This window comes from Diadema setosum, chromosome 21 (assembly GCF_964275005.1).
Source record: "Diadema setosum chromosome 21, eeDiaSeto1, whole genome shotgun sequence".
Lineage (NCBI taxonomy): Eukaryota > Metazoa > Echinodermata > Echinoidea > Diadematoida > Diadematidae > Diadema > Diadema setosum.
Window position 1 is genome coordinate 27,579,400 of NC_092705.1, and position 12,904 is coordinate 27,592,303.

At 38.4% G+C, this 12,904-nt stretch overlaps 1 protein-coding gene across 1 annotated transcript in view; it reads right to left on the bottom strand.

Annotated features, from left to right (window-relative positions):
• Positions 1-11,462, bottom strand: part of LOC140244629 (F-box/SPRY domain-containing protein 1-like) — a 35,169-nt gene extending 23,707 nt beyond the window's left edge. Inside the window, exon 1 of the mRNA XM_072324250.1 lies at positions 10,890-11,462. Coding sequence (XP_072180351.1) covers positions 10,890-11,462 — 573 coding nt within the window. The remainder of the gene's footprint in view (positions 1-10,889) is intronic.
• Positions 11,463-12,904: the final 1,442 nt, after the last annotated feature.

The window sequence follows — 12,904 nt, forward strand, 5'->3', positions numbered from 1 at the left end:
ATTCATGGTAGCAAATATGAGCTTTTAATAGTTGATGACTATATCATTATCACTCTGATAATAACTGCAGATTATACCTTATTCAAGCACGTAAACAACTGTGGACAAAACAGGTTCACTATAAAAGGCTGACATATTAACAGCACTATCTGCAACGATATCAATTGAACATTTTAATACATTTGTTGTACTGATAAAATATTGTTGGATCCGACAGTGATAAGTAGAAAAGTCTGCATTACATCTACATTTAGGAAAGAATGCTCAAAGTGATACAGGTGTGAACATTTTAATACATTTGTACAATGTAAGTGCTGATAAAATATTGTTTGATCTGATAGTGATTTACAGTTTGTACAGTGTATATCCTAAGTAGAAAAGTCTGTTACATCTACATTAAGAAGGAATGCTCAAAGTGATACAGGTGTGTATACATGTATAAGATGGTCAATTACATGATCTACTGGTTTCCTTTACGAACAGGACATTGATAGATCAACAACATTTTACCATGGTTGACAACCCTTTAATGCCTGCATTGGCGATAGAAATCCTAACAGGAAGCAGAAATAATTCACAAGCAACCAGGCTAAAGTGGCCACCCCGGCTCAGTAGCTGTACAAGCCCAGACACAGGACAGATGCCATATTGTATCAAAGTAAAAAAAAAGCCAAACAAACAATGAATTTACATATCCACTCAATGTAGTAACATAGCTTGCCTGTCCTACAAGTGTATCTCTTAACTTTAAAGTGTACCTCATGTATTAAAAAGAAGATTGTTTCCAGCTTTGTACAGAAAGTTATGGAATAGGCTTGGCTGATTTTTGGCTTGCTATTGACTAATGGGCAGGGAGGGAGAAACAATCTTGAAGTTTCTTTGGGAGCATCGTTGAGTTGTTGATTCAAGTGTGGTACAATCATGTACGTGTCACATGCCCCTCTAGGAAAAGATTACATAAGACACACATGTCTCATCTTTTCAACTGGCATTCAAGTTTGTTTGTTTGTTTTTTTCTGATAGCAACAACACTTCAAAGTGTGAGTGGGTGTTTCCGCCCTCAAAAAAAAAAAAAAAAAAGTTGTCACAGACAAAACAGTGAATTCCTAGAATATCCAAAGGAAACAGTCTTTCACTGCTGTATACATCATAGACTTTCATGCCTTCTTGATAAAATGTACAACTGTGAGAAGGAACTGCATTAATGGACTGGCAACATCTACACATTTTCTTTGAAAGTTGTGCAAGACTCCTACACCCACATCTACTTCAGTTAGACCCAGCTGCGGTCATTACACCATGCAAGTAATTGGAGGGGGGGGGGAGGGGTAAATAGTCAGGTATTAGCAATAAACCGATGGAAAAATGAAATGGAGAATGAGTCAGGGGACACGGATGAATGGTGCACACATGGCGGCCTTGGACGAAACACAAGTGGGGATGTAGGGAGAAGATGCCTGACAAAAATAGCAGGGACTTCTTTGCAGGAAATGCGCTGTGCTGATAGAGTGGAAGGGGGCAGGAATGATACGACAAAATCCACACTGTGTATGAAACGTGTGGGTTGATAATATACACATTTGTACTACTGCATGGATCGGTGCATACCAATTGAGACACTGTTACATTTTACAGGTGGAAGTCTTTCATTATCTCAACAAAGCTTAGTACAGATTATAGCAGTGGATAAATGGTATCAGCTTTAAATGGAGTGTGATTGTAATCTGGAGGGGAGAGAGACATTTTATTTCACTTTCTGCTGAAGTCAACAAACTTTTAAAGTTTCTTCATACTTTTTGCCTTTGCTTCATTTCTATAGACATGCTCCATTTGTTGTTAGACCCATATATAGCTCAAGAAAACAATTCTGGCTGAAATGTTTCCTTTCTAATATTTCAAGAGAAAATTAGTTTATTTCTTTAGCCATAGTAACATTTTCAACTAGACTCGGAATTTGTCAAGACTGACAAATTAGGTGATCCGATTTTTTTTTAAATCAATGATTCGAGTCCTGATCGCAATAGGCATGACCATATAGGTTTCATCTGTGTTAAGAGACATTGGCCGTGTGATATTTGGATTCTCATTTAGAAAAGAGAGTCAGGTCTGCCATCTTTGGTACCAAAATCGGTATACATTATAACGAAGATACAGAATGAAGTATATTTGACCATTGACCCAACTTTGCACAGCCAAGATGGCATCTGAGCAAAAAGTGGTTATTTTGTGAAATGATTCTTGTAACATGGTCTTTGCGTGTGCAAAATATGGGAAAGGGAGGACATGTATTCACCAAGATACAGGATGAAACATTTATGACCTTTGACCCTGATTTACATACCCAAGATGGTGTCCGATAAAGTAGTTGTTATTTTATGAAATAATGGACGTGACATGTACTAAACATGTGCAAAATATGGGATTGATAGCCATTTTTGTTGTTCATCTATTGCACAGAAAGTAGTACAAAGAAAGAAAAATAAAGAAAAAATTATGTTATTTTATAGAAATTTGAAGGAGAAGCATAAAAAAATCAGAAAAAGATAAAGTAAGTAAAGGGAGATTAAGATTAACTAAAGAAAAAAAGAACAAAAGTGTTTAAAAAAATATAAAAAAAAAATTGGCAGGGCTGAGCCTCGAACCAGGGACCTTAGGAATACGAGTCGGATGCGCTACGCAATGACCTATTTCATTCTCCATAGGCCCTGTGTATTAAGCAAAATGACGCTGCATCGAAGCCTCGTGCCATTTTCAACCCAGTTTTTCGACGTGATGCCGACATCGTATGAAAAAATGGAGGGCACACTTACGATAGCCCAAAGTCTCAGCTACAACATACTAAAATCTGGGAGAAATTCACCGAAGCATAAGTGAGCTAGTGCTCAAAAAAGAGAGTCATGTCAATTTTCACTGCCAGAAAAACTGCTCTCCCATAGAGATAACACGTAAACTGATCAAATTTGACAATATTACTTTCAATCCATTTTTACGAGGTGATGCCGTCATCCAATCAAAATGTTGTAATTATATTAATGAAAGATCATATATTAAGCTACAACATACTGAAATCTGGGTGTAAATTGGCAAAGGATAAGTGAGACACGCTCGAGTGAACTTGAACTTTGATGACGTCATTTTGAAAATTTACTTTTTTTATTTTATAAAGAAATTTGATATCTTTTAATCATTTTGCCAGCATCGCCAACCCATGAAATGACATGTACAACTCATCAGCTTTCAGAATATGTACAGAAAATGGGGGGTTACCGTCCATCCTGACGAGTAAAATCGGATTTAAAATTGGCGTTTTTTTTTGGCATCGTTGCACTGTATATCGCCATTGACGCGCGCGCGGAATTTCAACTTTGACGGGCCCGTATGACGTCATATTGAGTCGGATTGACTTGAAACTTGGTAGAAATATTCCTTGACATTTCAGGCATCCGATTAGTGTAAAAAACCGGGAAATTTCCATTGCTTATGAGCTGTGTGTGCGAATATGTGCGCGCGCGTACGCGTCCGTCCAATTTTTTCAATTTTTCAAAAAATGCTCCAAATGGTCTGAAACGTGTGCAAAAAAAATTTGAGCTCGATTTGAGCATACAAATATTTCAACGCGCGCGTACGCGCACGTTTTAAGAGAAAATATGAATTTTGAGAATATGAGTAAAATGCGCATAATTTGAAATGTATGTGACGTAGATTTCATTGCAAAATTCTATTCCATTAATGAGATATGAATGAAAATGTGTTTTCATATAATGACGTCATAGTGACGTCACGGTCGACTAATCACTATGATTTTATCGGGAGGATCGTCTTTGGGACATGATACATGTATGGTATAATTTTGACATTGATAGGAAGAGGACTTTCCGAGATTACCTCTACACAACTTTTGCGGAGAAAGAAGAAGAAAAAGAAGAAGAACAAAGAATCAGTACAGATACAGAAGGTGATCCGAGAGGATACTCGGATCACCTAATTAAATTCATTTAATGGTATTTCAGACTCTAGAAGTTCTAATAAAAAAAAATTGGATGACACTGGAAGAAAGAATATGAGGGATTTTCTTTTTTTTAAACAAATTCTCAAGAAAGGGAGTATCTGGATGGAAGGCTACTGGTACCTCCACAGTGAAAAAAAGACTCACTATGGGGACAATGTGAAGGGGCAAGGGGCACATGAACAAAAGGCACAAGAAGTGCCATGGAGGTATAAAATGTTTAGAAGGACCCCCCCCCCCACCCTTTCCTGAACTCCTTTCTTGGGCCATCAACCCTCTTCTGTGCTCTCCATTCACCTGTAAGGTTTCACAGCCCTTGCTACACTCAACAGTACTTCGTAGTTCTCATCATGCTCTTGGCTACACACTGCATGGATTTCTTGCGCACATTGTAATACCAAACGCTGGGTCATAGTGCATTCATATTTACAGCACTCACATGAATTGTTTGGAACGTACATGTAATACTACAGTAGTAGTAACATGCTTTAATCCTGTGTTTGAAATAATTTTGGCTCTCTGAAATACTTTCATGTTCAGGGAGTTCTCTCTTTCTTGCAGTTTAAAGATTTTGTGTTAGGCCTACAGTGTGTAAAACTACCGTAAATCATATGAAGAGCTGTAAAAAAGTAGGCAATGCTATACAGTTGTAGTTATTTCACCATAGCAACAAAATCAAGATTCCCATAGGATGATAAATCACAGAGTGAAATAATTCATATTGTCACTGATTTGTTACCTCTCTTCTTTATTGAATGGCAGAGGCAGTTCAATTCAAATCAATTCGATTTTATTCAATTTTATTCGATTTGCTAGCAATGCTTTAATTAAAACATACACTTTACATTGCACACATCTATCAACAACACTAAATGTACACCTGTATAATGCATACAAATACTCATACTGAGACAAATACAATGTACATGTTACTCTCTTTTTCCAATAAAAAACGGGTACGATGCCTTAATGACACCCTATCGGTGTGCACTGACATTTCAGTGTCAGCACGTCATTGCTATAGAATTAGATGCAGCGCGGCATGTGTACAATCCTGTGGGGGTAGAACGCTGGACACAAACATGCAATTAATCTGTGATTACTACCTCTCATTATGGCTAAATTGCCTTCTGTAAGAAGACCCACTCGGCTGGCACATAATGGGGATATGGAGTCATTTCTGTGAAGTCCATGGGGCAGAACAGGGGGTTGTAAAGGGAAGGAATGCTTGCACGCAACACTGCAATGTGAAGCACATTTTAGGTCCATACACCACATAATGCATTTGCACATTATACATTTAATACATTTGGTGAGCAGTGTTACTGTTTGTAAATCAAGGAAAATACAATATACATATGTAGCTCGAGGATGACCACAATAGTATTTAAAAAATGAAAACATGCAAGTCAAACATACAGGCTGGTTTAAGTTTTGATTTCTGTTATGATACTGCACTCTCTCCCAAACCGATAAAAGTTTTCTGCATAAAGAAAATAACCTTCAAAGCAATGGAACTTCTAATAAACAGATTAATGAATACCTTTGTGAAAGTAAACAAATCATTACAAGGTTATGACCTTTGGTATATCACTAAATTAATCAATTACTTTAATACAACAGTCATCACTGAGAAGAGATTTGATTTAGGTTTTCAAATTTCCCACAAATTTCAATTACATAGGCTAGTGTTTTGACCCCTTTAAACTCAAAATGACTTTTTCCTCACCCACCAACAGACATACATCATAACATAATGCATAAAATGGTAAATCTACAAATAAATACAGATTATTCAAATTCATGAAATTCTTCCGTCGAGATGTTTTCATAGCAACTGATTGACAAATTGCCCTACATCGACGTAAATAAGCACTGAATTGATCAGTGTTTTAGTAGTAGCCATGATAAAAAATCATGGGCATACATGATGTACTCGAGCAGGATTCGAACCCACGACCTCCTGATCACCGGACAGGCGTCATCTCCACTAGACCACCGAGCTTTCGCCCGACAGCAAGTGTTGGTTCTAATCCTTACATGTATAGCACGCAGCGGGTACTGCTTTTATTATTCAAATTCATTAAATTCTTCCATCAATTCAGTGCTTATTTACGTCGATGTAGGGCAATTTGTCAATCTGTTGCAATAAATACAGACTGTAAACATGTAGTAATGATAATAATAATAATAGTATAATGATAATAATAATAAGTATTATCATCATTATTATCATTATTATTATTATTATTACTACTCCTACCACTACTCCTACTATTCATATTATAAATAATGCAGTCTTCTAAAATATGCCATGTCTGTCGAACAGTGACACTCTCGGTGCAAGGGGGTGACATACTGTATTCCATCTCACACTGCATACATTGCACATTTGCATTTGTGGCAAATGGGATGAAACCATAAATTATACCCAGAATCTACAAATTCAATTTCCAGAGAGTTATAATTGCAATCTAAATCTACTATCTGGAACACGCACGTTTTGCAGAAATCAATTACACTGCCTCATGGAGAAACAGCCACCGTATCAAGAGTGAAACACTGCACTGTTACCCATCCCAAGATGTGTAATTTCCTATGACAACGATTCATGTGAGGGGATACACATGGCTGTGAAGCAATACTTGACTCGCACCAAACTTCAAGCTGCCAAGTAGGTGACATCCAATGTAAACAAAGTCTCTTAAAGAGTCTCATGTACAACACAACTTTGTCAGTTAGAGGGAACAGAGGATGTTGCATTCCTATTGCATCGCTTCTCATGACACAAGGTACACATGCACAATGTGTACATGATCAGGATAATTTCAATTTTAAAAGCAAGAGTTGCTCTTGGCTGGCCTTTGTTTGTTTGTTTGTTTTTTATCACATCTTCTTTACTAGGGGAGAGGAATATTACATTGCTCATGGATGTTAAGACATGTGGACTTAATCATTTCTTTGATGATAACAGAAACAACATGATAAAAAAGAACAAAGATAACATTACAATCATTTCATTATTAGACTGTGGCATAATAGTCAAATTACAAATAAATATTATTTTTGTCATATACAGTAGAGCTGACAAGCAATCCCTTAACATGATCTAATGGGACTGACAATCAAACAAGCTTGCTCACAGGTGCCATCATATTTCATTGTATTTCTATGGTACTCGGACATTGATGTGTCAATTGCCATTTTGTTCATTGTATTCATGTTCAGTGATACATTTTTGTACATTGTGTAGTATTCAACTTTGTAATGTAAAAACATTTGCTAGCAAAAGACCTTTGATGCATCTTCATTTGCGAAATGATATGAAAATATTGAAATGAAATAAAACTGAATATAATTACTTGTTTCTCAGTTCGTTGAAAATTTTGCTGTCAAAGATCACATGATCTACCGAACTACATGCAGTAAAAACAACAGAAGTGGCCATGATCATCGCACACTAAATTTGAAAGTCATATTTTCCGTAAACTGTACATTATTAATCCAATGTATATTGAAAGAATTAAGCTCTCACTCCCAGTATACCAACTGCAGCAGCTGACATAGTTACAAGTGTAAGATTACAAACACATCTACTGTACATGTAAAGACAGGCATTTCAATGGCACGGAGTGCAGAAAATGACTTAATGCAGCCACGAGTTCTCATTGATCCCACACGTTTCAGTTAGGGGTAAGCCAGGGCAAAATTAGTCTTTTCCTGTCTCCTTCGCATGTATACAGCAGTAGTCATGAAAGCTCCGCCGACGTTTCCTTTCCCAAGGAAGTGGATCATGTTAGGACATGACGGGGTTCACACGAGCCTCTGAAAGGCCTCTATTGTCATGACTGGAACCACTTTCACTGATGGAAACCACTGAGGCTTCTGCAAAGTCACTTTGCAAATCAGCCTAAAAGCGGATTCAAGGGGCTCTCCTGTATCAAATATGATACAGATACTACATGTACAATTGTACACTGTAAAAGTCATATCACACAGTTTTAACTGAGAGGTTCCCTCTCTTGTGTTACATGTACATAAGTGGATCTACTGTATGTAGCCACTTAAATGTAATTTAAATAGCAAAATGTATATTCTGTACAGTGCAAAGTTCACAGAAACACTCACTAAGACCTGGAATTTTTATGGTTGATGATTTGAATGACAGACCACTTTTTTTTCCTTCAAATTTTAACCACTCATCACTTTGTGGCATACTGCGTCAAAGCCTTGCCTTACACCAGGTGCTCTCACTTAACCTTGTACCATTGCAAATACTGCATTATTTGCATGTGCATACAAACGTGACCTTAAGTAACCCTAAAGGAAATAGAGGCATTGTAACCTGATTTTCTCTACTGGGGAACTGTTAGCCATATTGGACTAGTTAACAAAAATGCAAACAAAACTACCAATTTTTCTAGACTCAATTACGATGTTACAATTTGAAAGTCATGTATGATATGACATGTTCAGTACTGAAATACACATTTCTCATTCTGTCTTGCTTCATACATTTGTAAAAGTTTATTTTCAGCAACAGTTTCAGATAAATGCTTGAAATCAAATCAGGAAGGGTTCCTTTGGTACCTTAACTAAAAGTAAAATGAAACAGATATTTATAGTTGTACACGCAGTATTATTAACTTACTTTTCTAGCACAATACCAAGGTATTAAAACCTTCTAGGGTGAGAACATTTTATAGTTCTAAGTATAAACTACATAGGCTGTACATGTACATTTGGTGCATTTCGTCTAGAATGCTCTCGAGTAGTTTCCTATAATGTAGGCCTATATCATGTGTTTCTTCTGTCATACTCGTAACACAATACTCCATGGCACACACACACCACTGTATGTACAGTATTTAAACCACAGATCTTATCACAAAAATGTGGACCCTCACATCCTGTGATACATTGTACAGTCATGTATGCAAATAAACTCATTATCTCATAAACCATATTAACCACACTATAGGGTGATACATTCGTGTACAGTACCAGTAGCTTAGGAGCAACACTATAGAAGAACCATATGGTTAAATATACAAAACAGTACAATCAGTGAACATGTAATTCTTCTGAACATTCTGTGTCAAACAAATTCATACAAGGGCTAATTGGGACATCCTACACTTATAAACCTAGGTGGAAAATTACCCTGACTACATTGAACTGCAAGTTTATGGCTATAACAGATCATTAGCAACATACATGTACAATGTACATGTACTGGTAGCTAATAATTATATCACACAATTTCACTTGTCGTGTATCTTGACATCAAGTCCTTGCGAGGCTCAGTGCAGTATATCATATGCAAAACTTTGAATTTGAAGGACAAACATAAAAATGCAAAAGTGAGTCTTAAGCCCTGTTTTAACAGAACCTTTCAAACTATAGTTACCATGACAAAGTCAAAGTAATGTCAAGGTAATCTTTTTTTCACCCTGCCTGTTAAAACGGTTCATGCAAAATGTCGCTCAGATGTTGCCGCGGTAACTTTTGCCAAATTCTATCCTGTAGCCAGCTAGGGTAATTGCCACAACATCATCCTGACGTTACCGCGACACATCCCACTACCCAAGCAATTTTAATACAAACATACACTGATCATGTGCATGGAATGTAGCCACTGATCTCTGTGTACAATGTACAACTTTGAGATCGATGCTTGTTAAGAGTAAATGTACAATCTAGAATAGGCGGTGCTACATGTAGCTGGTAGGTATGGTAGTCATCACTGGAGACAGTCTGACATTCATGGAAACCTACCCTGGCAAGATTTTTGGTGTGTGTCTGTGAACTGTACCCCTCACTCTCTCCTGTGGTTTTATTGGAATTTTAGAGGAATTTTGTTCTCTGCACGTTGTCGCGACGTTGCTGTGGTAAGGTCTGTTAGAACAGGGCTTACAGACACCATTGTTTTCCTTGCCACCTCTCACTGGCACACAACATTCTCACCATCCCCAGATAGTTCCAAGGAGCTTGAACCTTGAACCTTGATGAGATAATCCCTGAAGCAGCTCTTTCCGAACTAAACTGGGATGGGATGTGCTGTGACAGTGGGTGATGGTGCAGTCGTAGTATATTTCAGAGCTGCTGAAAGGGATTACTACTTTGTCTTTAACTTCAAGGTTCAAGGTTCAAGACACAAACTTGGGTGAGAGAGAGAGGAAAAAATTAAATATGATATCATATCATATATGATATATCATATTTGCTACCAACCTGTCTATAATGGACATCTATCTGCAGGTGTCATTATAAACTAGAATAGCACTCAGAGAGCGCAGGCCTCCGTCAAGCAGTTTGTGTAGAACTACCCATTTGGGTACGCGGGATGAAAATCGCCAAATGTTCCAATGGAAGCCTTGTATTCGTGTTTACCTCATCAGCTCCCTGCTGCATGGCACCTCAAGCAGAATACATGTACACTGTATGTGATTTACTGCACATCTGTTCAATGCAAACCTCAAATAAGTGTAGCATGATCCCCAAATTCAATGACCCTATATTGCTCATAAAAAAAGAAGAAAATCCTTCAAAAATTCATAAAAATTCCCGGATCACTACCAAAATTCAATCATCTGTTCCTTGTGTCATAATAAAGTTTTCTTGCACGTTTCATCCAAATCCATTTACAACTATTTTGAGTTTAATATTTCGCACACAAACAAACAAACCGAACGATGCAGACAAAAACAAACATTGCAATCTCCTTGGTGGAGGTAGTATCAATAAATAATAATGACATTTGATAATTCTCTTAAATTTTGCTAAATAAGTCACATTTAATAGAATACCCTGATAAGTGCTCTATACTCTTCTGATGGAGTTCGGCCGACATTTCCATGGCGACAGGATATTTTTCACTCACCTCATACTTGGGAGCATTATTGCAGTTTGGAAAGTTTCCCTGATGATCACCGTTGTGGATGAGGAGGTTGTCCACTAAGTTCCAACCCCAACTTTGGTCGTTGTTGCCGAGCAGTGCAACGTACCCTTGGCACTGCATGGGGGCATGTTTGGTGGCAATGCCCACAACGGCTACCGTTCCCAGGGGCCCCTCCCACCACACCTCCCAGGCGTGCCTTCCCTCGTTGAACCCTTTCTTCCCCCTTGCCCCATCCGTGCTCTGTGCCACCGGATTTCTGTGCAACGTGAAGCCGTTCGGTCGTATGTAAATGTTTCTGGAGCAGTCGTTCGGGTTGAATGCGTGGTGAAACGCACGCAATCTGGATTTGTACGAAGGTAGATGTTGCAAGAGTTTCCCATTCACGGCGTCTTTAGCAAGCTTGCGGAGGCACTGGACCTTCCAAACTGGACTGTTTTCATCGTAGAGACAGTCATACCACGCTTTACAAACTAATGAACAACACAGTAATTCCGCTAGGTCCAAATATGAGAACATCCGCTCCAGAACAGGCATCGGAAGATTAGCCGCTGCCATTTTGTGTTGCAGACTACTGCCGGTAGGCGATACAACAAGAGAGCGAGAGTATTCCCGATGAAAATGTCAAAACAGAAAAAACGTCATCAGTTATGGGAATCGTGTGCAGTTAATCATGAACAAGATTATAGCATTAGATGCAACCAACGCATAAACCCCATAATTAGCAATGCATCCAAAAAAGAACTCGAGAATGGCCAAATTCTGTTCATTCACTTACATGAAACAGAGCCACAGCCTACAGAAGATGCGTAGAAATGGTAGGAGGCTAGGCACGTACATATACAGCAAGTGCAATGATCGTGTGTATACGTACGTATGTATGGAGTTAGTTGAGGGCGGTCGTGTGCTTGGCAGTATGCAGCCGCTGGCACGGCAGACCGAATGTGCGGTCCATGCAGTGTCGACTGGTTGAGCTGGATGATGCGGCGAGACTCTCGGTACGTCGCACGCGTGCACGGTATGCGGCCCGGTGGCGATTTTTTTTTCCGTAACCCTAACGCGTCGAAATTGCCAATTGTGTCACTTGAGCAAAGACTATCAGTGTACAAGTTGGTTTTTGTACGCATGTGCGTGGACTTCGGCAGTAGGCGCTGAGTTTTACCTCCTTGGTTATACACAGTACGGTCGTCTGCTAACCACAGAATCAGATTACAATGTGAGAATGAGACGCCGTCCTTCAATCAGAAACATAACAACGGGTTTGTGTGTATGGGTATGTGTATGTGTGTGTGTGTGTGTGTTTCACTTCACATGTCATGGGCATCGCGTTCGCCTTTGCCTTAGGTGGTATTTCTGTGGTTTTGTTCGCCGTCTGCTGACACTTTTCCTGTGTCTCGCAAGACTTGCGTTACTGAGCTCACGCGGGTAAATAATTCCCCTTAGAGGCGTGTGTTAAAATTCAAATTTCAAAAAATTCTGTAAAATAGCTGGAAGAAATGAGATGTTTCATCTTCACTAACCTGAATAAGTGAGATATACCCTTTCATCCATCAAATTTCCCAGGTGGGTTCTTCGGCTCAAATTCTGTCCAAGGGTCCGCAAAGCCGAACTACGAGTTCTCTTCACTCAAAAAAATCACCTCTTTTCTGTACATGCAGCCAATGAAATAAAGTCCCCTCAAATTCAATCAGAAAAGCTTTCATCTTCCAACCAAAATGTAGTTTGTAGAAGAATTCATACTCAATATTTACAGCTATTCAGTTTTTGCCAAACTACATCATTGATTCTGAATTATTTTTTCTACATTTATTTTGGTATCTTTGGTACGAATTTGTGCAGGGGTCTGGGACATTCCATTTTATTTGTACAGGTGTGAGCCCAACTAGGATGCATGCAAACTCGACGTCGTCATCAATATCTTGCAAAAAGTAAATTGGAAATCTATATTGAAGCTTGGAATAAATTATAATCAACGTATTATATATTTAGGTCTACAGCTG